The following is a 27,587-nucleotide window of genomic DNA, read 5'->3' as shown; positions in this document are numbered from 1 at the left end:
CATGAACATCTGAAAGACCAAATATGTGATATGACAGCGTTCCAAGACAAAACTATCTGTACTTTAAAATAAAACCTTGAAAGTTTAACTAGTTTACACATGCTTGTTTGCAAGCTTTAGGGGAGTAGCTTCGTGGGAACTACGCATATTCACACCTAAGAGCTGCCCAGGAGTATGCTGATGAACAGATACTGAACAGTCAGCGTTTGTGAGGCGGTTATCTTACTGAAGATAACATTAGCTGCTGTTGGTGCTGGAGAGGAGAGCAGTTCCCATTTTCCTCAATCAAACCTGAATGTTCTTCAGATCTGAATGTTCTTCACTTTCTCTTAGAATTCCCATCATATTTAACAAATGCTGATGCTGACACCTTGAGGCCAGTAATTTGATCTCCTTCAAAACATTCTGCTTTGCACTGTCTGAAAAAATAGACTATGAATTTGGCATATGCGTGAACCTTTTGCCATACACAATAATTCTTATTAGTCAGGATATTGACTGACTGAAGCAGATTAAGCACATATGTCATATTTTACACCGTAACACAATTTACCTTCATATCTTCAGATATTTTATCAATCAACCTGATATATTCATTATTCCTGTAATTTTCTCCTCTAACTCTATGATTTTATTTTAAATTCTATACCTTTCATTGACAGAACATTTAGTGAAAATTTGCTTTTATGTATACATAATCTGCTTCTTTTATTGTTTAGTTAAACCATATTTACAAATAACAATGCCGCTGTGCGTATCCAGAGAAGATAAACTTGTCTTGCAGCGCTGTCTAGCGGCTTAACGACGAAATGTTGCATGGCATTTTGTTTGGCGCCGATGGAGGGAGTCACTCCTGAGATCTTTGGTCAGTCAGACGGCAGAACTTCCGGTCGGCATTTTGTTCTGCGAGAGGAGAGCCTCTTGATGATCGCAACAATCGTCATATTTCTCATTTACTGTCGAAATTGGCTGCACTCATTGTTTACGTCGGCACAGACCGACTTAAACTCCGAAGAACGAATGTTTCCCCATGAATGTACGTTGAAACATTCACCCTTGAGTGACGGAAGAAGAACGAATCAGTCCGACCCGGATTATTGTTGATAGCTAGCAAGCTAGCTTACCAGCTAGCTGGCAAGCCAATCGAGTTCCTTCTGGAGGAGCTGCGAGAGAGAAGAAAGGGGGAGCTAGAGATACGGACACGGACACAAACCAAGCTAAAACATTCCCCTCCCTTTGAACGCAACATCCGAAGGTAAATATAATTAGCCATCTACGTTTTTGAACCAAACTTTTCAAATTGTGATTGTTAACAATACCATTTATAAATGTTCTGCTGCAAGACCACCTACGGCGTCGTTAATCGTTGACCGGGAGGTAACGGAAGCTAGCGAACTAGCCAGCCAAGCTAGCTAGGTGTGTTTTTGCTCCACCAAGGCGCACGGCCTCAACTGGATGTCATTTGTCGAGCCCGAGGATTGGGCCGTTGCCACGGAATTAGTGTCTGTGCCAATGCCTTTACATATACTCGCACTAACCCATCTCATTCCTCACGAACTCGGGGGAATTTGACTAACATTAATTAACCCCGATTTGCGCTTCCTTGTTGTATTTGAATTGCCGTCCCTTTATTTGAACGGGGGGCAGCGTTAGAAGCTAACCAACAACAGTTGGAGCTAGTTAGCATAACTAGCTAGCTGTTAAAACACGACTATTGTTGTTAGCGAATGTTGGTTACATGGTGTTAGTAATCTTAGCTGCTATCGTATGTGGTGACACTAGCTACACAGTTGGCCCGAGGGATCCGGGCAGTCAACTTCTTGGCATTGCAACAGTTAATGTTGTTGGTTTTGTTCGCAAGTAGCGGGCTGCAGCCTGCAATCCAGCTAACTAAGATAAACAGTTAAATTGATACTAACATGAACTGTACGCTAGCTAATTGTTGGGTTGTCATTATTTTTGCGTTATTTGACTCCTAACGCTTTGTTTTATCTTGCTGGAGCTTTTGGCAGGGCTAACGTAATGTTGGTTTTAAAATGTTTTGACTGACGACTGATTGAGCAGAAGCTACGTTGCCCCAGCTATAGTTACTTAACTCTCAGAGTTTGCGAGACATGTTAATGATGTTATTGGGAATCGCAGATATCTTGGCCTCTTGACCACAAGAAATACAGTTTGCTTGCTTTCCACAGTAAGCCAATTTGCAGAAAGCGTACGGTGGCTGTTGGCTACTGGAGGATGCAGCCCCCCACCACTGCCGCCACCATCACAGTGCATCTGTTCCTTTGTGCTGCCTCCTGCTTGTCAGTCTCACAGCTGTCAGCCAAGCCCCTGCGTACTGAGGAAGAGTACATAGACCGATCATGCTACCGTTACCGCTAGCTAATGGAATGTTTACAGTATGCGTCCGCTGGTCCTCTTCAATAGTTCTGTCGTACAGAATCAGTTTCACGTATTTACTATGTGACCTCAATTAACGGCTTGCACTGAGAACTGGCTGCAACATTGTGTTTACAGATTTGCGTGCATCAGTATCCCGCGGAAGTTGCTAAGGAAATGTTGCTTCTACTTAAAAGTCATTAAAATAGTATTTCTCATAAGTCCAGTAATGCTGTATATTGTTGCATTATATGTTTGCAAACTGCATTGCATTAATGTATTTGAATTGCAAGTATGAAATGCACTTGTGACAGTGAATATTGTGATGCTCTATCTGGCACTATATCTTAGTGTTTTGGTTAAGTTTTTTAGTTGTAATTGTCTAAAATATGAGTGAAATGCAGTTTTACATCACAGAGTGATACAGAGCCATGTTCTCTTTCAACAGATAAAGGAGTAGGACTTTTTATCTGAAATGTCAGTGAGTCTACCCGAGACTGCACAGAATTCTACAAAAAGGTATTATTATATGGTTTGAGTCATTTGTCATTTCGTTGCCTTTTCGTTAATAAATATGCTGCCTGTTACTTCTTAATAGAGAATGTTAATAACATGTTCAGGACAGTTGTGGCTTGTGCATGATATCAATGTTTTTTTTTAATTGTGATGTCTATAATATGTAAACATATTCATCATGAAGTTGTGTCCAAGAGAGTAATTTAGATCATAAATCCTGCACTGGCCTTATTTTGGCTTGTTGTAGAGATCTGATTAATCTATGAAGTGTCGGCTGCATTTAGATATTTTTCTTCCCTCTGCTTTTCTTTGACCTCTTGTGCAGTCTTACTTGAGAGGTCAAGGACACCTAACAAGCAAAGGGATTTAAGACAAATTAAGTGCTACATAGGGGCCAAATTTGTGCAGATCTATCATAATCAGCTGTGAGTGCAGCAGCCTTATTCTTTGAAATTAATAAAGGAATATACTTCTATCTTGGGTTGACTGCTTTTTCATTTTCACAGTATATGTGATTATAAAGTGTAATAGATAAAATCCAGTCAGACACGAATTAGAGAAAAATGAAATAAATGCTGGTGTATACCCATACAAGGTATTCCATCCACTGTATTACCGCAGCTAATCAGAATGTCATGACTTGTTCACTGGAGTGCATTATCACGCGTATTCAGAACATGTATATACTGGCAGCAGTATGATACATGAGTGTATGCATACTTTTTTCCTACGAAGCCCGTTTTTTGTTGTTGTTTAGCACAATCGAAAAACTTTTAAAATGTCGTAATTTTAATCTGTTGTTGTGTTTACAACCGTTACACAGTACATTTTTCCTGCAAAGATTGGTTTTGACTTTTCAGGTTGCCACTCTGATATATGTATATTGCATATTCGCTATTATGGAATGCTAAGTAATCTGATATGACATTTAAATGACTCCTGCAACAGTCAGTATACTGAGGCTGACCTGTGTCTTACTCTACAATGTGTATCAAAAATCATAAGCTGTTAAAGATTGTACCTATCAATAGATTTGCCTCAGATAATATATTGTTTATCTGTTGCTGCTTGCAGCATATACCAGTAATAATATAGCATGATTAAGCAGCAGGTCTAATGACCTTGCTCTCTAATTGGACGGCCTGGATTCAGCCCTCTGTGCATCTGTATCTTGATAACATTTCTTGAGTAAAAGCTTGACATTCCTTGAGCTGTGTCCCTGTATCCCAAGCAGGGCATACCCTTATGGATCAGGAACATGTGTGGATGATAATAATGTATTAGTTATGAGTGAAAGGTATAAGAGCATGCTTAAATACAGTAAAGAATAGTTTATTTTGAATGACAATTTATTTGTGGCTTAGAGCTGATGCTGCAGGCACCATTTCTCCTTTACAATTTTTGTGTATTCACTCATGTTTTTCCCCCTCCTTTTCTATGTCTTTTTTAATCAGATCCATGCTTTGTTATACTTGATCACTCATGGTGTCCTTTTTCTTTCTCCCCGACTAACCTTCTCTTTTAGGTGTCAGGAGATGTGAGGACGGGTGTCGTCCATCGACCCCCTGATCTACCTGTGTATTAACACACTCCCCCACCCTCACCTTCAGCATGAATGGGGATATGCCTCATGTTCCCATCACCACTCTTGCTGGGATCGCTAGCCTCACAGACTGTAAGTGGCACACAGTCGTATTCAAAACACATTGTCTCTGTTTGCGTTCTGTCTCCTCTTGCAGTGTAAAATGCCAAGCTGAAGTATTCTGCTAACAGATGTAAATTTGCAATTGTGTATTGCATATTCAGTCTTTTGTCTGTCTACCTTTCTTTGACTAAGTGTTCCGTGTTGCACGCACTAATTTCTCATCCTCTATGCCTCTGATTCTTATTTTTATCTATTTATTTTTTTCCCCTGCTTTTCCTTCAACTCTCATTTCAGTGTTGAACCAGCTACCCCTCCCTTCCCCTCTCCCGGCCACCACCACTAAGAGCCTCCTATACAATGGGAGGATCGCAGAGGAAGTTACCTGCCTGCTGGGCTGTCGGGATGAGAATCTGGCCACCCAGCTAGCCCATGGCCTCAACCAGGTCTCCACAGAGCACATGTGAGTTTTCTAAGTGAAAGCGCCTGTATGTCTTTAAGTTGGGTCTTCATCCTTAACAGAGTTTGGGGAGAGTTTGGCCTTATTTGAGAATCATACTTAACCTTTTGTTTATTTAAATACTGCAGTCATATCTGGATCTGACATACAATTCAACATTGTAAATATGCAACCCACTTATACTGCCCTGACCGTTTTATAATGCAAACTTCTTTGTGTGTGTTTTCAGAGAGCTGAAGGACAACCTGGGTAGTGATGAGCCAGAGGGAGATGCACCAGTGCTGCTGCAGACCATGTTGGCCAGGAACCCTGGCATTTTCAGGGAGAAAAGTATGGAAATGCATACCTGTTGCATATTATAGCATGAAAGAATTGTAAAATTCAGCTTCTTGTTGATATTTATAAACAAATATATGGTATTTTTGTTTTGAACAGATGTAATGCAGCAGCCAATGGTACCGCCGTACAAGATCACCCAAAATTCCATGCATAGCCCTGCCCAGTCTGCAAACTTCCAGCCGGCTGCAATTTCTCCTAATCCACCAAGGTGAGCCAGGCTGCAAAACTGAACTCATTCATGTATCACAACACTAAATCCCATTGCCATGTAATTGTTGTTTACAAGTTTTCCCCTGTTTTTATTTGGTATATCCCAGTTGCATTAAAATATTTGGTGGTATTATCTAGTTTTATCAATGTTTTGTTTGTTGTTTTTGTTTGTATCACAGATTAATTTAAAGATAATACAAATATATTGTCTTTAAGTGTGCTTTCAGTCATGCGACTTCATTCACCTTGCTTGCTCACTTCCTAATTCTCTGTTCTCCCCTCCACATTGTCCAGCCGGTTCGTATCACCCCAGACTGGTTCCAGTAGTCGTTATATGGGCCAACAGAACAGTCCAGTACCCAGCCCCTACACTCCGCAGAGCCCTGCCACTGGTTACATACAGCCGTATCCTCACCAACAACCACCCAGCTATAACCAACACCAACAGATACAACAAGGTGAGTCTGCGTTTGTTGCATGTTTATGTGCATACATGAAACGACAGAGAGCTTTGATATAACCTGGTGAAATTAAGTTTTGCTTTCTGACATGACAACATCTAGACGTCGCCAGCTTATTGCAATGGCATATGCTATTAAATCTGTCAGGTTTCCATAACATAAAACTAAATTCTTGACTTTTGTCTTCTAACTGCACTCTGCTCGCTGGTGTTGTGCAGCTTGTTTGGTGAGACACATTTGTGGACAGAATTCAGTCCCCACTTGTTCAGCTACTGTTGTATGCAACAATAAAATTTCCCCTTGTGGCTTCAAAGTAAAATCAACCCTATTGCTTTATTGCTTTGATAGATTTTTTGAGATATTTTTGACCCATTTGATTCAAATTAAACTAGGGATTTCTTGAATGTTTAATGAATGTAACACAATTGGAAAATAAGAGATTTTTAAAAATTATTTATTTATTTTTCGTGCAGGACATAATTCTGAATTCGAATTTGAAACAGGTTTGCAACAGGTTTCTGTACTTCACAACAGGAAACTGAAACACTAGCTCATATGATACAATGAAATAGAGTAGTTTAATATTAGTTAATTACATTTAGTAGTCAGGTGTGACATGACCTGCATTATTCTGGTGTGTTGATATTGTCAGTCAATATTTGCTTATCATTATTTGCTGTGTGTGTTGGAAGAAATGTGCAAAAAAGTTGCAGTGCTGCTCATGTTTGATAAACCTATTTATGTATATTTAAACTTTATTGGTTATAGCTGTAGTTTAATAATTTGAGTTTATATGTCCAACAACTTATTTGGACAAATTTTATTCAGTCAGATATTGTTTTTATTCAGATATTGTTCAGAATTTACTGTTATTTTTACTGTCGACGTCATTTTTAATGATTAGAATTTAAAAACAATCTTGCATTGTGGGTGAGTTTTGGTAATGTTCATGCCCTCCAAGCAGATGGCAACACCAGTAATAATTGTGACTCCTACAATTAAATCTAACTTGTTGAAATGTTGATGCTGTGCTATAGATTGACCGCTCTGATGCATTCAGTTATACACCCCCCAGTTCACCGGTAAAGTATCAGACCAGTAACAGGAGGAACAGGTTTCTTACAACCATGTTGTGATTTACAGGTGTCTCCTTCCTCAATAATTTTGCAATCATGAGCCAAAATTGGTTTGCAGTTTCTGTATTTATAGTGATTCACTTACTTTTTTCCTGTCATTATCAACACATTACTTCACTAATGGATAATTTTAATGTTTTATCTGACAGTGTCTGTGACCAGTCCCATGGTTCCAGGGGGAATACGAAATATACACGAGGGCAAAGTATCGGGGCAGATGGCCAACGCTGCCAACCACCACTCAGACAGACATGGCACTGAGGACTACCTGAACATAGTACACCGACTGAGTAATGAGGTACGACTCACAAAGTGTGGATTGATTAGAAGATGAAGTTTGCTACCTAAACAAATTTAAAAATTACTAACATTGTCAAAGTGATGAATAATATTATTTTTCAAGTGGATACATTTTTTATGCGTTGAGGTTTGGAAGATTAGTGAGCATTCAGGTGGGGGAAAATACAAAATACAGGGATAAAATGATAATTATATGTGGTGCAATAGACAACAGCCAAATTTTGAAAGAATTCAGGAACAAGAATTTATAAACTCCTTAAGGCTAAAGAGAAGGAAAATAATTTTTAGCTTTTAAGGGATGGTTATGTAATGTTAGTCAGATACAGGGGTTTCTGATTAAAGTCTCTCAAGCCACATATTGATGTGGCTTTGACACCGATTTTGCAATAGGATGTCACTGAGTTGTTTTTTTTGCCTTTTTTGAGGGAGAATGCCCTTGAGACAGCAAGAGGTATTAAAGGTGAATGCTGGTACGGGCACATAAAGACTTGCTGAATAATGATTATTAAACAGGTTCTGCTCTGGAGTTTGGTGTCAAAATTTACTCAGCATTATGTTTTGCAATTGTGGGTATGTATGTATGTAAAAACATCTCCCCATTAGTTATGTAACTATACCTCTATATAACGGAGATGTAGGGAAAATTGGACTTTGTACTGACCGTGTTTAGATAATTTTCCAGCAATTTTTTTGTTTTGTTTTGTCCAGATTAAAGCTCATACTTGCTTACATTTGTCCTATATGTGTTGTCCAGGAGGGTGACTCCACCATGAGGAATCCCCCTTTCCCCCTGAGGTCTCCACAGTCTGGCTGTTCTCCAGCAGGGAGTGAAGGAACACCCAAACGTAAGGACACTGGAAGAAGAAAGCATTCACTAAAGTGCATTTGTCCTGCCTGCCTGGGAAAATATCTAGTCTACTAGAAAATAATAGTCTACTCATAATTTTAATTTCATAGCACATAGCAACAGTATAGTTTGTGGTCATTATTCCTCAGTAATGAAACAGTGACACAGTGATTTTCTTTTAAGTTTTCCTGGCTATTTTTGTTCTAGACATTGCACGTCTGATTTTGTGCATTTTTAATTTACATGTCTTTGAAGGATAACTCTATTCTCAATCTGATGTTGCTTCCTCACAGCGGGCTCTCGTCCCCCACTGATTCTACAGTCACCACCTCCCTATGCACCCTCACCAAGGGAAGGAGCACCTGACCAGAAACAGCAGCTTCAGCAAAGGAAGAAAACTCCAACGGTTAAAGAGGAGAAGGATATGTACGATATTGTAAGCTCTCCTAACAAGGACTCTACAAAACTCACCCTCAAGCTGTCGAGGGTCAAATCAAATGAATCTGATACCCCAGGTAATTGAAGGTCTTGGATATCTTCTGTCTTAGCTGGATCCTCATTTCTTTGTTTGTTGTAGTTTCCTACATTTACAGTTTAAAAATTAGTCACTTTCACAACACTGAAATAAGTATGCTGGCCTCATCTTTTAAGAATGAAAAATAAATATTGTCAGTCAGAGCCCTTGGAGTACTGGAAACAATCAGTTCCTTTAAATGCAACTCCTTAAAAGTGTTTCTTTTTCACATTTCAGGTGAGGTTGTGCCAGGCATGGACCAGAACTCTGATAATATGGATGCAGAACTGGGCTTTCAGCAGGTGCCTGTTCTCCAGCAAAATCTAGGAGCCCGGCTGCTACAGCAAGTCTCCCAGCAAGCAGGTGGTGCCAGTGGCCTTCAGCCACCCAGTTCCCCTTACGACGAGGCAGAGCTGGATGCCCTTGCTGAAATTGAAAGGATAGAACGAGAAGCAGCTAGTGAGAAGTGCTCAAAGGAGGTGCAAGATAAAGGTGTGTAGGATATAACAGACTATACTATATGCTGTATATATGTGTGTGTATATATATATATATATAGCATGTATTATATGGATAAAAACGAAACAAATTGTACAGTTGTTGTTATTTTATACCTTTAGAGCTTTTCAAAGGATATTTTGATTTATCCTCATGTCTCTGTCTTTACAGACAAGCCTCTGAAGAAGAGAAAACAGGACTCTTTTCCCCTGGAGCCAGGTGCAGGGGGACCAGGTGGCCCCACAGGTGCCCCAGGCAGTGGATCAACAGGAGGGGGCAATGCTGGCAAACTGACCCCACAAGAGGCCACCGCAGCTGGTAACGGTGCCAGCCGTCCTCCCCTCATGGTGAGCATCGATCTCCAGCAGGCAGGTCGAGCTGATGGCCAGCTCGACCCCTGTCTGGCTGCCCCTATTCCAGCCCTTGAGGCCCAGCGCTGGCCTGAAGAACCAGCTAGTGGGCCGGCTGCAGTGGAGGGTTCTGACACTGCTTTGCGGTTGAAACCAGATGGTCGACCAGAAGTCATCAAGAACAGGGTTGATAAGCATGACAGCAGGAGAGAGGGTCGGGAGTCATCAAAGCACCGACATGATGAGAAGTCCTCGGACAGACGGGGAGACATGCCAAAGTCATCAAACCGAGGGGAACATGGACGAGACAGGGACAGGGACAGAGAATCTGACAGAGATAGGAGGCATCGTAGCGAGGCTGGTGGTCGAGACCGTCGCTCCCCCGACTCTCGCTGCCGAAGTGACCGAGATAGGTCTGGCTACAGGGCTTCTTCCACTGGAGAGCCTGGTCGGAGCAGCAATAGGCAAGATGGTTCCAAATCAGCCTCATCTGCTTCTGGTGTTAAACTTCCAGATTCTTTCCCTGCTCATCTCCTGGGAGGCCATAGTGGCGCACTGAAGAACTTCCAGATCCCTAAGGTGATCTGGGCTGACCCAAACCAAATATCTACCCGCCTAACTATCATGCAACTGTCACTGCCTGAAATCTCACAAAATCAAATCACACCATTGCTCACTCTTATTTATGTTTTTATTTTCACATTTGTAAGTCTTTTTTTCCTGGGTTTGGTCTGAAACTTTTCTTAACACATTAACAAACACCTAACCATTTGTTAAAAGTAGAAGAATTGTTTCATTTATTTAATTTGTAGGTAATCTAGTCAATGCTTTATTGCTGTTTCTTAGATGTTGCATGTCACTAAAAGTCTCTTGGAAGTACTCACTGTCATTATCATGCAACCCAAAATTTGGACGCAAAAAAGTAACTTCTCTCTTTATAGTAAAGCTTTCATTAGTTTTATCCTTATCGATAATATCTGTCGTTCACACGGTGTTCAGAGATGCAGCCCCCAGCCACATGACATGACACAGTTGCAGTGTGCTCAGCTAATGCTTAAACATGGTAGCAGCTGTTGCGCTAGTGGCTACTGTGTGGTACCCGTATTTAGCACCCAAGCACACAAGATTACACTGCCAGTCATTGCAGCAAGAGTTGGTAGTTAATCAGCCACACAGCGTACCGGAAATGAACAACTTTTTAGCAAAGGTTGTAGTAGAAATGGTTAAATTGCCCTGGCAGGACTAAACCAGCTATGCAGCCTCAAGAAGTATATGGTAGTCATTGGTAATTTGAGGATGTTGCAATTGTTGACATTGGCCAAGACATTATGGCTTTCCTGTGCTGGAATTAGTTGGATTGAATTCTGATAAACTTCATTCACAAGTGAAAAAATTTCTGTTAGTTAGTCAAGCTCTCATTGTTGACGGGTGAACACATACAACCAAAATTTCACCCCTTGTGGCTGGGAGGAGTTGCTGTGTACTGGCACTACAGTGTTGACAATTCACCTCATATTGACCATTACTTTTACAACTTGAAAAATGGAGAACATTTTAGAAAAACTGCATAGTATTCTGTGGTATCCTGTAAGTCTTCGTTATCAGAAGTGTACTGGAAACTAACTTCGGAATCACTAATCTCATGTCAGTCATTTTGATCCATTGTTTACATTTTATTATCTTACGTGATTCTTTTCTTTTCTGTATAAAAAAAAAAGCTCATGTATTTCTGTCCAAAACTCAAATTCACATCTGATGTTTATTGTGTTATTCCTTCAGTTTGAACTTCAAAGCTGACAATATGGCTTTATTGACTCCTTTTCTTTCTGTTTTGTTTTTCTTCCCCAGATCAAACGTGACAAGGATGGCAGTGGGTCAACTGATAATCAGTTGTGGGGCCAGCCCAAGGTTAAACTGGAGAGGCTGGGTTTGGTGCAGGACTTTGAGAAGAGGCCCAAGCCTGTAGTACTAGTGAAAAAGCTATCGGTTGACCAGATCCAGAGGATCATCCAGCACAGCAAGTCTGGAAAGAACAGAATCTCCTCAGGAAAGTCTGGTAAAAGTAAGAGCAGCTGTCGAACTTATGTTTTTCACTGTCTCTGTGCTGTGTTTTAGCATGCACCTAAGGAACTTACTGACGTTGAATTTTCAGGTGGTATGGACCCGGCAGTTCTGAAGGAGCTGCCCCCAGAGCTGCTGGCAGAGATTGAGTCAACGATGCCCCTGTGTGAAAGGGTAAAGATGAACAAGAGGAAACGAAGCACTGTAAATGAGAAGCCCAAATATGCTGAGGTCAGCTCGGATGAAGAGTTTGATCCAAATGGAGAGTGTAAGTCGACAGATTGGATTCTTGTCAGTTCTTGCTGCAGATACTTAGACGAGGTTGGTTATTGATTTAACAAATATTCTTGAAATGTATTATATCTGATATCTTCAGCTGCAAGGAAACGGCAGCGTCGAGAAAAAGACAGGGCTTGGGAATATGAAGAAAGGGAGCGTCGTGGCTCAGGGGATCATCGGAAAAGCGGGCACCGGGATAGCCGACGAGGTTCAGGGAGCCGCTACCGAGATTCCTCCGAGGAAGAGTCACCCCCACCCAGCATGAGTGAAGGTCTGTACTCAAGTCATGTGCCACAGCATTTCAAATTATGTTTCTGTCCCTCTTTTTATTTTAAATGTGCGTGAGAGTGATAGAACTGTGTAAGGCATATTTGGTCTTCTCTGTTAAATCTTATTCCACATTAAATTGAGGAGTAATGTTCATATGCAGAATAATAAAGAGATAAAAGACATCATATCATAGACTATATTATTATCACAATTTACTTTAAAGTGACAAATTGAACCTTGAAAACAGAGATTGTTGCTTAAAATATGGAAAAGACCATGTTTGGTGTCTGGCTCAACACAGCGAACAGCAAAAAAATACTTTGGAATTTTTCTCACTCAGTTGCCAGAAAAATGAAGATGAAGGAAAAGCAAAAGAAACGAAAAGCTTATGAGCCCAAGCTGACCCAAGAGGAGTTGATGGACTCCTCCACATTCAAACGGTTCTTGGCAAGTATCGACAACATACTAGAGAATCTGGAAGATGTGGACTTCACTACCATGGGTAAATATCTGATTGGCTTTCACTCACAACAGTGTGGTTGACTTTTACAGCTCAAATCCTGCAACCTTGCTCTGTTTTATTGTGATTTTGTGTAATTTTTTGTGGTGTGTGCTCAAACAGCAGATGATGATGAGATACCTCAGGAGTTGCTGCTTGGTAAACACCAGTTGAATGAGTTGGGCAGCGAGTCCGCCAAGATTAAGGCCATGGGAATCTCCAGCAGGGTACTGTATTTATTGATATAAAGACTTAAGCTGGAGAGTTGTGGATGTGTAATGCTGCTTCGGATACAGGTCTAAATAATTGTCTGTGTTCTTGTAGATTCCATCGGACAAGCTGGTGAAGCTTTTGAACATACTGGAAAAGAATATCCAGGATGGAGCCAAGCTCTCCACCATGATGAACCACGTGAGCTGCCTTTCTTCCTCTTTCTGTCTTGAATATTCTGTGCATTGCTTTTTTTGTTTTTATAAAATGTATTTACGGTGCTTTCCTTTCTAACCTCAGGACCACGATGCTGAAGATGAGGAGAAACTTTGGAGAGACCTGATAATGGAAAGAGTCACAAAGTCAGCAGATGCCTGTCTGACAGCTCTTAACATCATGACCTCAACACACATGCCGAAGGCTGTCTACATAGAAGACGTCATAGAGCGGGTGCTACAATACACCAAGTTTCATCTTCAAAACACACTGTATCCACAATACGACCCGGTCTACAGGGTGGACCCGCATGGAGGTGAGGAAAAAGAAATGACTAGGGTAGATTTGAGTTGGCTAGGCTGCTGTGACCTGTGTATGACTGCTGTCGATTATTTTAATAATAAAAATCAAGTAATTCTGCTGATTATTCTATCGGTTAATCAAGTAACTGGATAAAAAATATGTTTGCTTTATTAAAGATCAACAGCACTGCAAGCCTTCATCATATTAAATACATGTACATTAACCAGTTTTACTAATTTAACCTTCTTGCCAGTTGACTGACTGAGGTATATTTGCGTACTATGCTAGCAATAAGTTTAAGTTAATAAAACTGGTTAATGTACTTGTATTTACTATATTGAAAGGTTGCCCTACACCTGCTGACCCTCCTCGCTGCAGTCAAACTAAACTGAATATACCTGCTCAGTATATCTGATATTTTGCTTTCTGGATATTTTATACATCACTATGGGGCGAGTATGTGTGTTGGTCGACTGTAGCATTTTATTTTCTTGAGCAAAACGTACCTACCTGAAAGGATTCTTAGAATTTAAATTCACGGTTCATAATCAAAAGACTTTGAGAGAAGAATTTAACACGGGTGCTCTTGTTCTCCCAGGTGGCTTGTTGAGCTCCAAAGCAAAGCGTGCAAAATGCTCAACACACAAGCAACGCGTGATTGTCATGTTGTACAACAAAGTGTGCGACATTGTCAGCAACATCTCTGAGCTTCTAGAAATCCAACTACTTACAGACACCACCATCCTCCAGGTAAAAAATACATACAAATACTTAAAACAGTGTTTGGCTTAACAAAATGCAGTTAATAGTTCATTAAGTCAGAGGTTTTCGTTGCAAACCAGATGATGATTCAGGTCATTCTCTTTCTGGCCCCCAGGTTTCTTCTATGGGAATCACTCCATTCTTTGTGGAGAATGTCAGTGAGCTGCAGCTGTGTGCCATTAAACTAGTTACAGCAGTAAGTATTTTTTTTCCTCACTTTACATACCACAATTCAGTTTTTTGTACAGTTAAGTGCCACCTTTTGACTTCTGTGGACGTCCATTAGTGTATTACTCTTTTTCACTGTCCTACAAAGCTGAAGTTACAGACTGACCACCTTATTTCCCGTCTTCAGGTGTTCTCACGTTACGAGAAGCATCGACAGCTGATCTTGGAGGAGATCTTCACATCTTTGGCCAGGCTGCCCACCAGCAAACGCTCGCTCAGGAATTTCAGGTAATATGTTTTCTGTGATTTCTATTTGAATTACAGAGTTATCCTCAAATGAGAGGCTTAACTATTGTCTGGCCATCAGGGTCAAAAGACCAGTAGAGACAGAGGTGAAGATTTCCCTATGTGAAAGTGTCTTGCCTAACTGACCAAGTCCCTTATTTTCTTACATAATGCCTATAAGAGCACCTCACCATGCATCCTGGGCTCTTGTGTCTTTAGGCTGAACAGCTCAGATGACGATGGTGAGCCACTGTACATCCAAATGGTGACGGCCCTGGTGTTGCAGCTGATCCAGTGTGTGGTTCATCTCCCTAACGACAAGGACACTTTTGAAGATTGCGACAAGGTAGAGGAGAGCAAGCTGACACACAAAACCACCACACAAGAAAATAAACGAGTTAAAGAAACACAAATTCAAGCTCTTGCTCAGACTTTCCTCATGGGTCTTTTTTTCTTTCTTTCTTTTTTTTCTAGGTGGATCAAGATGTGTTGATAACCAACTCATATGAGACAGCGATGAGAACAGCACAAAACTTCCTCTCAGTCTTCCTCAAAAAGTAATTACCATTTCTATCATCCGTTCTATACAGTCTTAAAATGTATTAAACCCCTGTATCAGACAATCATCATGACGTGTTTTACCAGATACATGATGTTACTGCTGCAGATACAAGTAGTTTAGGAATCTACTTGTCAAAACTGTGTTCTATATCTGTAGTCAAAAACTTAACTTGATTTGGTGAATTTTTGTTTTTTTGTTGTTTTTCTTTTTTCTTTTTCAATGTTCTGGTTGCTTTCTGGCCCTCAGCTCCTGATTATTATTGCTACCGGTAATTCTTTCTCATTATGTTTTCCCTGTGTCCTTGTTTTACTTCTTTTCCTCCTCTCCCACTTTCTCTCCTTTTTCTCCCATCTCAGGTGTGGCAGTAAGCAAGGAGAAGAAGACTACCGGCCCTTGTTTGAGAACTTTGTCCAGGACCTGCTGTCGACAGTAAACAAACCAGAGTGGCCTGCTGCAGAGCTTTTGCTCAGTCTGCTTGGTAGACTACTGGTTAGTATGACAGAGCCTTCTCTTTAGACTACATACACAACTATTTGTACGAACATGTTTTCAAGAATTGAGGGTGAGATGAATGGCAGGGGCAGCTTTGTACTCTTTCTTATTTTCTTTCTTATTATCGGTGCTTTCTGCGAGTTCCACCAATCATAGCAGTCTCTATGGAAACGCATCATACATACGCCACCAGCTTCACTTCCTTGTTTTTGATGAGAAGATGCAGGCATGTGCGACTCAAACATCTCACATTTACCGTAAAAAATTACCGCTAAAGACCATGCAAAACAATGTCCTGGTGTTCTTCATGAAAGCAGAGGTAAACAGTATTGCACAGGGTGCTTAAAACAACATTTTTTCCAAATACTGCCGCGAAATCTGGCATTTTGTGCCGCAACAATCAAAAATATCCTGTGAAATCCTGGAGGGACTGCTTAGACCATCAAAGTAGAAAGTAGTTCATCTGAAATGCACCAATGCACAATGGGTTTGGTGCATTTTTTTTTCTTTAATGTGCAGGTAAAACTCGATCTTGGTCATAAATGTAATATGATTGAAGTGTCACAGCCCTTTTTTTCTTGCTGACATCTATTCAAATGTTTCTTCTTTCTCTCTCTGTTCCCATCAGGTACACCAGTTCAGCAATAAGCAGACAGAGATGGCACTGAGAGTAGCATCTCTTGACTACCTGGGAACAGTGGCTGCCCGTCTGAGGAAGGATGCGGTCACCAGCAAGATGGACCAGAGATCGATTGATCGAATCCTACAAGAGGTAGAAAAACAACCTCACATTTGATGAACTAATTGTTTTCATTTTTGTAGTGAGAGAAAGGGTTTAAATGGAACATACAATGTTACATTTTAGTTCCTCTTTTGCTTTAAGATTTGAACCTCAACCCTTTTTTGGCTGAATATAGATTGGCACATTTTGTGATCTTTCTCTCATTATATAGTCTCCAGGTAATGATGAGACCCAGCAGCTGCAGAAGGCTCTACTGGACTACTTAGAAGAGAATGCTGATACAGATCCTTCACTGGTGGTGGGTTCACATTAGACTGATGGCGCAAATGGTTACTTTAATCTGAAATCTTTGTATACTCTGAGCCACACATGGAAACACTTTCTTAGGTGCATAAGTAACCATATGTCATATATGCATTACCTATAAATTCATGTTGTAATCACCTATGTTACTCAACAATGTACTCCAGCTTTTTCTTTAGAATCAGATGGCTGCATCAAAGACTAACAATACTGATTTATGGCATTACTTACTTATGTGTTAAGAAATTATTGCTTCATTGATTTCTTACTCTAAATGATAATTATTCTTTGAATCAGCCAAATCTGATGATGAGACTGTTTTTGTTCTTCTAGTTTGCCAGAAAGTTCTACATCGCCCAATGGTTCAGGGACGCCACCACAGAGGCTGAGAAATCCATGCGGAACCAGAATCAGAAGGATGAGGACTCATCAGACGGACCACAACATGCCAAGGAGATGGAGACCACTGGTGAAATTATGCAGCGTGCTGAAAAGCGCAAGAAGTTCCTGCGCAGCATCATCAAGACTACGCCGGCTCATTTTGCCACACTGAAGTAAGGATGCGTCTCAGCAGTCCGCTCTGTTTCACTCAAATAATGAAGCTTATTTGATCATTCATTCATTCATTTTGTTATAGCCATAATCAGTTGTCTGACTGTATAATCCAATATCATTCTTCCTCTTTGCCCTTCTCTGCAGAATGAACTCTGACACTGTGGACTATGAGGACTCTTGTCTGATTGTGCGTTATTTGGCCTCCATGAGGCCGTTCGCCCAGAGTTTTGATATTTATTTAACACAGGTATGATTTGAATATTCTCACCATCTGTATCTTTGTCTTTTTATTGAGTCACAACCACTACACAGAATAATCCACGATCATTCACGCAGTATAATACATGCGATATTATGGCTTGCTGGCTTGTTTTCTTGCTCCTTTTTTCAGTAGTTTTCAAAACAGTTTGTGTAATCGTTGCCTGGTGTATATGCTTTTCTGTAACAGATCTTGCGAGTCCTTGGGGAAAGTGCCATCGCTGTCAGGACTAAAGCCATGAAATGTCTGTCGGAGGTTGTGGCTGTGGACCCCAGCATACTGGCAAGAGTATGTTGAGATTTGTTATGCCTGAATTGCACATTAAAGTCACATAATATTCTTAACATGACTCTGCTGTTCTGTTGTGTACTCAAGTTATTTTGAAGTCTTGTTTTCACAATACATATGCTGAAGCTCTCTTGTCCACTTCTGCAGTCCGACATGCAGCGTGGCGTCCATGGTCGTTTGATGGACAACTCTACAAGTGTGAGAGAGGCGGCTGTAGAGCTGTTGGGCAGATTTGTTCTCAGCAGACCTCAGCTCACTGAGCAGTACTACGACATGCTCATAGAGAGGATACTGGTAAGCTAATTGGCCTCATTGTACAGACATTGTGTTGTGAGCTCTCACAATCCCCACATGACCTGTATGTATAATTATGTAGTTATCAGAAAATCTGACAGCTATTGATCAGTTTCCATTAATGCATGAGCCTTGTTTTCATTGTTGTTGTTGAACAATGTGTCATCAATATGTTGGTTTAAAAAAGAAAAGAAAGGAAAAAAAGCCCTGCCACCAACCTGCACAGTTAAATGCCTGTTGTGCCTAAGCATGTTAGGGCCACACTTTGATGGATGTACCCTGGTCTTGCTCTATACGGGTGTGACCTGTTGTGTTGAAACTGTCTTAATACTCAACTTTTGTGTTGTCATCTCAGCCATCATACTGTGCATGGGCAGTTGATTGTTTGTCAAGAACCTGCATGGCAAGCTTTTTGAAGAGATCTCTTTGAGTTGTTGTCCAATCATTGTTTTACCTTTTAAAGGCCGTCAGTACACTGTGTTTACAGTATTTTACACTCCGTATCTCTTCAGTTGATCCCTTCAGTTGAAACTAACGTGGAAATGGAGTTGCTGTTGCATGCATCTGTTCAACACATATGCAAATAGGATGTGAATTCTTACATGTAAAAGCACAGCAGGGATTGAGTTTGAAGAAAAGTTGTTAAAAGTGGTTCATTTTTGATGTTCATGTTTATATTATGTAAATAAGGACCCGGTTGAATAGTGGCAGGCAATCTAGGATTAATGCTGATCATTGTCATTGTCATTGCCATGGTAATGTAATGTGCCGATACCGAGTCTGACACTTGTTAAGCATAGCATTTATTCATTATACTTAGCATCTGGGAAGTGAACACACTGAAATTGTTGTGCCTGTTGGCATGGGAATGTTCAGGAGGGTTCATGAGAAGTTCACTCTTCATTATAGTCCCATACTGCCACCTTTTGGCAGAAATAAGCCATTGCACCCTATGTGTGGCTTGTCAATGAACAGGAGGTCCTGGTTTTTAATTTAATGCTTGCAAAACACTGCAAGGCCGTAATCTGTTGAATTTGTTTTGGTGTACAGGACACTGGTATCAGTGTAAGAAAACGGGTGATCAAGATCCTCAGAGACATCTGTCTGGAGCAGCCAACCTTCAGTAAGATTACTGAGATGTGTGTGAGGATGATCCGCAGGGTCAATGATGAGGAAGGCATCAAGGTATGGATCAGTGCAATGAGATGTGACTTTAATTCTTCTTTCATTATTATTCTGTTCTTTCTCTTTTTAGATGAGTCTCTCTGTATTGCAACACATTCATCACAAAACGTTTGGGGTATCTAAAGGTATTTTACAAAGTGTTAAATCAAACTAGTGACACATGGACTTGTTTTCTTCATAGAAATTGGTGAATGAGACATTCCAGAAGTTGTGGTTTACTCCGACTCCAGCCCATGACAAAGAGACCATGACCAGAAAGATCCTCAACATCACTGATGTGGTAAGTTTAGCTGCCTTGCTAGTTTGAAAAAATTGTAAATCTCATCCAAAAGTATCCAAAAGCATGATATGGATTTATTATTTTTTTCACTTTTTTTTAAATTGACAGATAGTAAGCCATGTTGGAAAGAGCACACTGCCACTACTATATGTATAGATACTGTGCTTGTTAAGTCCATAACTCTCTTATCAGCCATGACATACAGTATATTTTATGAGTCTGGACAGGCATGGATATAAACTGCAGCTTGACTGGTGTGTGGAGGCATACAACTGCAAGGTGGTAATTCTAGTTAAGTTTGACTGCTGAATTTCTAATCTCATATCTAATTTCTTCTTCAGGTTGCAGCGTGTCGAGATACTGGCTATGACTGGTTTGAGCAGCTTCTTCAGAATGTGAGTATTTGATTTCGGGTTGAGGATTTACCTGGTGAGGTTCCTTGTATTGCAAGCCTGGCACAACAATTTCCTGCGGGATCAATAAAGTTCTTATCTTAGCTTAACTTATATATCAGTGTTAAATACCTTTGCTAAAATGAACGTCATTTCTCTTGCTACAGCTTCTTAAGTCTGAAGAGGATGCATCATATAAGCCAGCCAAAAAGGCCTGTGTTCAGCTAGTTGACAATCTGGTCGAACATATCCTCAAATATGAGGAATCCCTTGCAGGTATGCAGATTTAGTATTTGACACCACTTTGCTTTTGCTTTTGTCAAATCTGTTGAGTAAATCTAAGTAAAGTAAGTAAAAGTAGAATTAGAAGCATAAATGCATGTTTGTACTTAGCCCTTGGTGTAATTTTTATTTCCTCTTTGCTCTGTAGAGAACAAAGGTGTAAACTCTACACGGCTAGTGGCATGCATCACTACCTTGTACTTGTTCAGCAAGATCAGGGCCCAGCTCATGGTCAAACATGCAATGACCATGCAACCCTACCTGACCACAAAGTGTAACGTAAGTTGTCTTTACTAAATCCATTTCCATCCAAATCCATGTTGTTGTTATTGACTAATTAATGATTCTTCACATCAGTAAGGAGAAATAAACATAAGGAATTCACTGCCTAATCTGTGGATTGACTTGAGCTGTGAAAAACACTGAATGCTCATTTGTTGCACCTTTTTTGCAATTATCTGTGTGATTGGTGAATTTAAAGAACCCCAATCAAGTCATTGTTGGCACCTTGATATGTCAGCGTTCCCCCAGTAATTACTGTTATATGATTTTCCCTGCAGACTGCCAATGACTTCATGGTCATCTGTAATGTGGCAAAGATCTTGGAACTTGTGGTACCTCTGATGGAGCATCCCAGTGAAACTTTCCTTGCCACTATTGAAGAAGACCTCATGAAGCTCATCATCAAATACGGCATGACGGTGTGTGGTAGTTTGATTTGTGAAATGTAACGGCAGTCCGTGTTGTTACAGAGATTTCATGATGGTCTTCCCTCCTGTCTGTAGGTGGTCCAGCACTGTGTGAGCTGTCTTGGAGCTGTTGTCAACAAGGTCACGCACAACTACAAGTTTGTCTGGGCTTGCTTCAACAGATTCTATGGTGAGATATACAGTCGGCAGCTTGCTTTGTGCAAAGATAACAGAAATCTGCAATTTCGAGCTTTGAAACGTCACCTTTCCTACATTCCAAGACAACAAAATCTAACTTTTATTTCGACTTTGGAGACAGATCCATAATTGTAGTGTGTCCTTGTGTCCTGTAAGAAGAGTGCCTGTAGAGTTAGACCTAGCCACCAGTGTGAGAGGGAAAAACACATGAAAAAATTAGGACACGCCAATAATGTAGGTCTCTCAAAAATAACTTGAAATTCTGTCTCTTTTTTCCTAGGTGCACTTAACAAGCTGAAGATTCAGCATCAGGAGGATCCTAACAGCACGACATTGGTAGCAAACAAGCCTTTCCTGCTGCGATCGCTCTTCACTGTGGGTGCCCTGGCTCGACATTTTGATTTCGATCTGGAGGAGTTCAAGGGCACCAACAAGGTAGGATTGGGGCTTGATGTTAAATTATGCTTAAAATTTGACATTAAAGCTGTGGAAATCTATGCATTGCAACTTTGAGTCCAGTGGGGGGGGCTCAGAAAGAAAATGGCCACTGTGAGAGAAAATATTACTGCAGTTTGAGTCACAGCTTGGATGTGAAACCAAAGTCACCACTCTATCGGCTTTCTTTCCGCTTTAACAAGTGATCAAATGGACATAGTCTCACATATGTATGTCTGCTTATGTCGTGTACAGGTTGTTATCAAGGAGAAAGTTCTCGAGCTGCTGCTATACTTCACCAAACATGACGATGAGGAAGTCAAGACCAAGGCCATCATTGGCTTAGGCAAGAACATTGCTTTTGAATATTATTAAGTTTGACAAACATAAAGGTCACCATATACTGTGAATTGTGTACAAAATACTAGCCCTTGAATGTCAAAGATGCACAGCGTGAGATGTTGTCATGAGTCATGGACCTTGAGGGCCAGGACGGCATTAGTAAAGCCAGAGAAGCACTTCTAACTATATTTTTTTTCTCCAGGTAGTGGAGTTGAAAGAGATGGAGAGTGTATTGTTAACTTGTTTTTTGTTATTTAGGCTTCCTTGTGATCATGCATCCCAGCCAGATGTTTGTGCCAGAGGTGAAGTCCTTGTACAACGGCATTCTGGCTGACAGCGCCTCCTCCATCAACCTCAAAATCCAGATCCTCAAAAACCTTCAGACGTACCTTCAGGAGGAAGACACAAGGATGCAGGAAGCAGACAGAGAATGTAAGTAAAGTTGTGTGCTTGTTGCAATATTTGAACAGCTTGTTTGGTTCAGCACTCCAGTGTTACGCTTTGTGATACTACAGATTTTTTGCTGGTATCTCCTTCAACAGTGTATTGTGAGAGGGACAATAAATAGAATAATAATCACGGTAATCAACACATCGCATTTTCTGTCCTTGCAGGGAAGAAGCTCTCTAAGCAGGAGGATCTGAAGGAGATGGGAGACATCTCTTCAGGGATGAGCAGCTCCATTATGCAGCTGTATCTAAAACAGGTGCTGGAGGCGTTCTTTCACACCCAGTCAAGTGTACGGCACTTTGCTCTCAACGTCATAGCTCTCACACTCAACCAGGGTCTCATCCATCCTGTACAGGTAAGTAAAAGAATCACCCCACCTTCACTGATTGATAGGTAATAAATTCCCATGTTAATAACAACTCTTTAGCATAAAATTGGGCGTATTTCGGCAGTGTATCTTAGTGACATCAATATTAAACAATGACATTTTCTTTTTGGTTTTTATATCCTTCCTGGCAGTGATTTTCTCTTTGAAAATCATTGTTGGAAGAATCTTGCATGTGAATGTAACATTTTCTTTCTCTTTTCCATCTGCCCAGTGTGTACCCTACCTCATTGCAATGGGAACAGACCCAGAGCCCAGCATGAGGAACAAAGCTGACCAGCAGCTGGTGGAGATTGACAAGAAGTACACAGGATTCATCCATGTGAGTCGATATTTCAGTTTGAGAATTAGGATTTGTCCTGTTACTCGGTGACTTAAGTTAGTTCAGCCATTTAATTTATTTACCATAGCTGCTTTACTCCATGCAGTGGTCAGTGCTTGAATTTTCATTCCTCCATTGATGGCCAATAGACCAGCAGCAGGATTACTCATGTTAAATGCATCACAGCCAGATTATGCATACAGCAGTTCTTTTCCTTTTTCACAATGAGTTTTTTTTTTCTGGTGCTGGAGAAGTAACTGCAACATGAATTCTAGTGATTATTTTATTGGCGCATTCCCATAGCAGCAGCTGTGTCAGCATTTGTCTGATACGCTAAGTTTGTAACACTTGTCTTTCCACATATTCTTTCACAGATGAAGGCCGTTGCCGGGATGAAGATGTCATACAATTTGCAGCAGGCCATCAGCTTGTCTCATAAGTCCATCATAAGAGGTTTCAGACAAGATGAGACCCACTCTGCGCTCTGCTCTCACCTTTTCACTATGATCCGTGGGAACCGGCAGCACCGGAGGGCTTTCCTCATCTCACTGCTGAACCTCTTCGATGACAGTGCTGTGAGTAAATCTGCGCTAATCTCAAAATGTCTTTTCACTGCTCATTGTAAAAGTGTAAAAAAAATGTCCTCATTAATTGCAGGCCAAGTAAAAATCAGCTGTTTGGTTTTTTTTTTCACAATTGTCAGCAGTGTTTTACAAGATGATAGGGATACAAAAAATTCTGTAGATTTGAAAGCGGTTGAAATATGTTGGATCCTCATTATTGTACTGCCTTGCAACTTTAACATGAATAGGTTATTTTTATTTTTACCTCGTATGAATAGTTAAAAAAAAAAAAAAGCCAACACAGAAGTTTGAGTTCGTACCAGTCACTGACACTCGATCATGCTCTTCCTCTCTTCTCTTTTTTTCTGCAGAAGACTGACGTAAACATGTTGCTGTTCATAGCAGACAACCTTGCTTGTTTCCCGTACCAGAGCCAGGAGGAGCCTCTTTTCATCATGCACCACATAGACATCACCCTGTCTGTTTCTGGTAGCAACCTGTTGCAAACCTTCAAAGAGGTAGAGTAACTGTTTTCAGTGTAACTTGTATGTTTAATATGTTGGGGGCTGTGGTTTTCCTCCGTGATTAAAAATAAATCCTAATTTTTTACAATGTTAAGTATTTCTATGTATTTTTTTAAGTGATTATTTTTACTTTATTTTTTTATTTATATTTATTTGTCAATTTCACCTGTCCAGCTTCTGCTAAAGGAGCCGAGGCGTAAGGAGAAGAAGGAGTGGAAGAATATGTCAGATGGGGAAGATGAGGAAAAGATGAACTGCGATTTTTCCAGGAGTGATGTGGAGCAAAACAGCAACAGTGATGATGACAATGATGATGACGATGTGGTACGGCGGCCTAAAAAGGCCAAAAAACCTGTTGCAGACAGCTCGGAGTCCGAATCTGATCTGGAGGATTTGGATTTGGAGGATGTGGACAAAGTAATGAGACTCCTCCCAGAAAATCCCATGGGTCTTTTGGACTTTGCTTGTGCTGTTCAGGGTATCCTGTTGTTGCTGGTGCTCAAACAGCATCTGAAGAACCAATATGGATTCTCTGACAGGTAGTACATTAATACATATGCTTTATATCTATACAGCCTTTATCCAAATGAATATGTCAGCATTTTTCAGTGGGGATTAACTTGACCAGTTAATACTTAGAGCCTCGTTTGGAGTTGCACAACCTCTGTACATCAAAACATTTTTCTTTTTGTCTTCCAACAGTAAAATTCAGAAGTACTCTCCAACAGAGTCAGCTAAGGTGTACGATAAGGCAGTGAACAGGAAAAACAACGTTCACTTCCACCCACGACAAACCATTGACTTCATTTCCAACAACATGGCTCGTGCCACTTTGACAAACGAAGTCAAGAGGCGGGTAGTCAGACAGTACCTTGATGTAAGTAATAAAGCTATGTCAGGTTTGTTTTTCCTGCAAATGTTTTATGGAGATCACCAGTTCACGGTTAATCTTTAGGTGTTTTTCAGGTTGTAGCATTTTCTATCATTTAAATACAATGTGATTGTCATTCCTAGAAATTGAGGTCTACTTATCATACAAATAGATTGTGGTTGTAGCAGAAAACTTTTCACTCAGTCCTCTTTCTTAGTGCATCTTTGAAGCTTCCTTGAATCATAACTTTACCCAAGTAAAGAGTAGTTACTCAGCAGTACAACCCAGACTTATATCTGGATTTTTTTTTCTGAAATATGTGTTTGTCTGCTCATATTGTCCTTCAAATCATTCATTACCTGTTAGTTTGTCATGGTTATCCCAACTCTTTTGATTGTGTTACTGCTGTGGAGTGTGAAACTTGTGTCTTGAAATTAGTTTCTTGTCTTTTTACTCTGAACAGTTCAAGGTTCTGATGGAACATCTTGACCCAGACGAGGAGGATGAGGAAGGAGAAGCGTCTGCCAGCGCTAACATCAGAAACAAAGCCATAAACGCCCTACTGGGAGGCTCCGGCCCCTTGTCAGGACCCAGTCCGCGCAATCAGGCAGGACCAGAGACAGATGACGATGATAGTGATGGAGATGAAAGGACCCCAGGGGTGAGACAGACTTATTCTCTGTTTATAAACGTAAATTAAAAGATGTGGGGAAAATAGCGCAACCAATTTTTTTTTTCCCTTCTGTCCTCTCTGCAGTCCTCTCGAAAGTCAAGGCGAGCGGGTGACTCCTCAGACCCTGGCCGTATGAGTGAGACAGTGGAGGCTATGGATGTGATTGCCCTCTGCTGCCCCAAATACAAGGACCGGCCGCAAATAGCTCGAGTCATCCAGAAGACCTCCAATGGATACAACATCCACTGGATGGCCGGCTCCTACTCTGGACCCTGGGCAGAGGCCAAGAAACGTGATGGCCGCAAACTGGTGCCTTGGGTGGACACTATTAAGGAGTCAGACATTATTTACAAGAAGATTGCCTTGACCAGCAACCACAAACTGAGCAACAAAGTAGTACAGACTTTACGCTCACTGTATGCAGCTCGGGAAGGAGGGGCTAGCTAATGCCTCCCGTGTGGTGTTTTTTGTTTTTGTTTTTGTTTTTTTTTCTTTTTTTTTGGGTCCCCCTACTCCATTTCTACTTATCAAAATCCCCCTCTTCCCTGCTCCTCCTCCTCCTCCTCAACCTGCCACCTCCAACAACACAGCCAAACTTCACTGGATTCCTACCCTCCTCCTCTCCTTCCTCATTTTTGTAAGAAAACACAAGAGAGCAAGAATATTTGACACTACATACTTTTACATGAGTTATTCTTGCAAAAATGAAAATGACACAAAACATAAGACTTATTATATTAGAGGGACTGTTCATAATTTGTGTACAAGTGCAGAGGATAGAATCCAGAAGGCATTAAAGGAATAATTCACCCAAATTATCCCTTAAAAAGGCTATCAGAAAAGAGACCTGGAGGGAAATGTTTTGTCAACATTGTTGTGGGAGCTCCTTCGCTGTTGTGCAGCAGATTCTAGTCGCTCATTTCTACTCCCACTGTATCATAGTTTAACACAACAAAAAACTAAAATGTTTATATCTCTGAAGACAAAAAAGCTGTAAAAAAAGAATAAAACCTTAAGTGAATGTTGGAAATTAGTCTTTTTGATGTTCTTATTAAAGTGTTTTTGGAGTTTATTATACTACTAGCACCCTGATGGTTTTTCCTTTTAGCTTTTAGATATTTGAAGAAAAAAGAAAAAAATAAGAATTTTTATTTTTGTTCACTTTTATTTGTCCATGCTGTACAATGGCAGAGTCCTCTGAATATAATTTATTCTATTTCGAACTACGCATGCAGTATATGTGGCCTATTGCAGGAGGATATTTTGTAAATGTAGATTTTGTTGTATTAGGTCACCCTAGTAATAAGAGGAAAGGGGATTCATACCCTTTCGGTGGAACAAATACTGCAATAAATTTTCTACTTCTCTTTGTCACTTGTCTGCTCAAAGTGTTAATCTAATCTTTTCATTTTACAAATGACCAGTTTATTACCTGGATACTGGTAAAAGCTCTGACAGGCCTGACAAGATTGAGAGGGGTTGATCATTTACATGAGAGCTACAGAATTATTCCGGGCAACCCTTTTATGTGTATAGATTTCAAAACAAGCAAAACACAAGATTGTGGTTTTGAGTGTTTCAGTAGTTTTTGAGTATGCTACCATGTCAATCTGTTTGGGGAACACATTGAGCTGCAGAGTTGGGTTACCACTTTAAAAAAAATAGCCTAAAATCAGTAACTGCTAATGCTACTGTGTTGTTTGATTGGAAATTTTATACTAGCTGTACATAAAAGCTCTTGTGACAAATCTGTCAGTCTGACATTCAGGGTTACTACAATCACACGCACTTTGCCA

At 40.5% G+C, this 27,587-nt stretch overlaps 1 protein-coding gene across 4 annotated transcripts; it reads left to right on the top strand.

Moving 5' to 3' along the window:
- The first annotated feature begins 848 nt into the window (after positions 1-848).
- nipbla (NIPBL cohesin loading factor a) lies at positions 849-27,165 on the top strand. 4 transcript variants are annotated; one of them, XM_046387571.1, is made up of 49 exons: positions 849-1,255; positions 2,828-2,898; positions 4,421-4,570; positions 4,835-5,000; positions 5,227-5,327; positions 5,433-5,544; positions 5,841-6,004; positions 7,293-7,441; positions 8,198-8,288; positions 8,584-8,805; positions 9,042-9,296; positions 9,474-10,231; positions 11,501-11,708; positions 11,805-11,981; positions 12,090-12,263; positions 12,603-12,764; positions 12,885-12,988; positions 13,086-13,172; positions 13,272-13,503; positions 14,089-14,240; positions 14,368-14,448; positions 14,608-14,708; positions 14,925-15,051; positions 15,180-15,262; positions 15,624-15,756; positions 16,388-16,531; positions 16,713-16,799; positions 17,138-17,358; positions 17,504-17,606; positions 17,808-17,906; positions 18,054-18,200; positions 19,251-19,385; positions 19,567-19,665; positions 20,007-20,060; positions 20,225-20,333; positions 20,488-20,618; positions 20,900-21,040; positions 21,125-21,218; positions 21,507-21,661; positions 21,917-22,007; positions 22,262-22,435; positions 22,618-22,808; positions 23,053-23,160; positions 23,535-23,735; positions 24,095-24,241; positions 24,422-24,786; positions 24,950-25,124; positions 25,582-25,779; positions 25,876-27,165. In XM_046387571.1, exons 3-49 carry the CDS (start codon positions 4,507-4,509, stop codon positions 26,236-26,238), a joined length of 7,635 nt encoding a protein of 2,544 aa, XP_046243527.1. In that variant the 5' UTR covers positions 849-1,255; positions 2,828-2,898; positions 4,421-4,506; the 3' UTR covers positions 26,239-27,165. The 4 variants fall into 4 exon arrangements, with proteins under 4 accessions (XP_046243527.1, XP_046243526.1, XP_046243528.1 ...); XM_046387570.1 differs by having other exon boundaries at positions 850-1,255; positions 11,501-11,714; XM_046387572.1 differs by having other exon boundaries at positions 851-1,255; positions 9,474-9,649; positions 11,501-11,714.
- Positions 27,166-27,587: the final 422 nt, after the last annotated feature.

This window comes from Scatophagus argus, chromosome 4 (genome assembly GCF_020382885.2).
Source record: "Scatophagus argus isolate fScaArg1 chromosome 4, fScaArg1.pri, whole genome shotgun sequence".
In the NCBI taxonomy this organism is placed as follows: Eukaryota; Metazoa; Chordata; class Actinopteri; family Scatophagidae; genus Scatophagus; species Scatophagus argus.
This window is presented reverse-complemented; position numbering and strand designations above follow the sequence as displayed.

Excerpts from the sequence above, each read along its gene's own strand:
- nipbla (XM_046387570.1), top strand. The coding sequence starts at position 4,507 with ATGAATGGGGATATGCCTCATGTTCCCATCACCACTCTTGCTGGGATC. Across the intron at positions 19,386-19,566 it reads ATGATGAGGAAGGCATCAAG|AAATTGGTGAATGAGACATT; the intron begins GTATGGATCAGT and ends TTTTCTTCATAG. Across the intron at positions 20,061-20,224 it reads TTGAGCAGCTTCTTCAGAAT|CTTCTTAAGTCTGAAGAGGA; the intron begins GTGAGTATTTGA and ends CTCTTGCTACAG.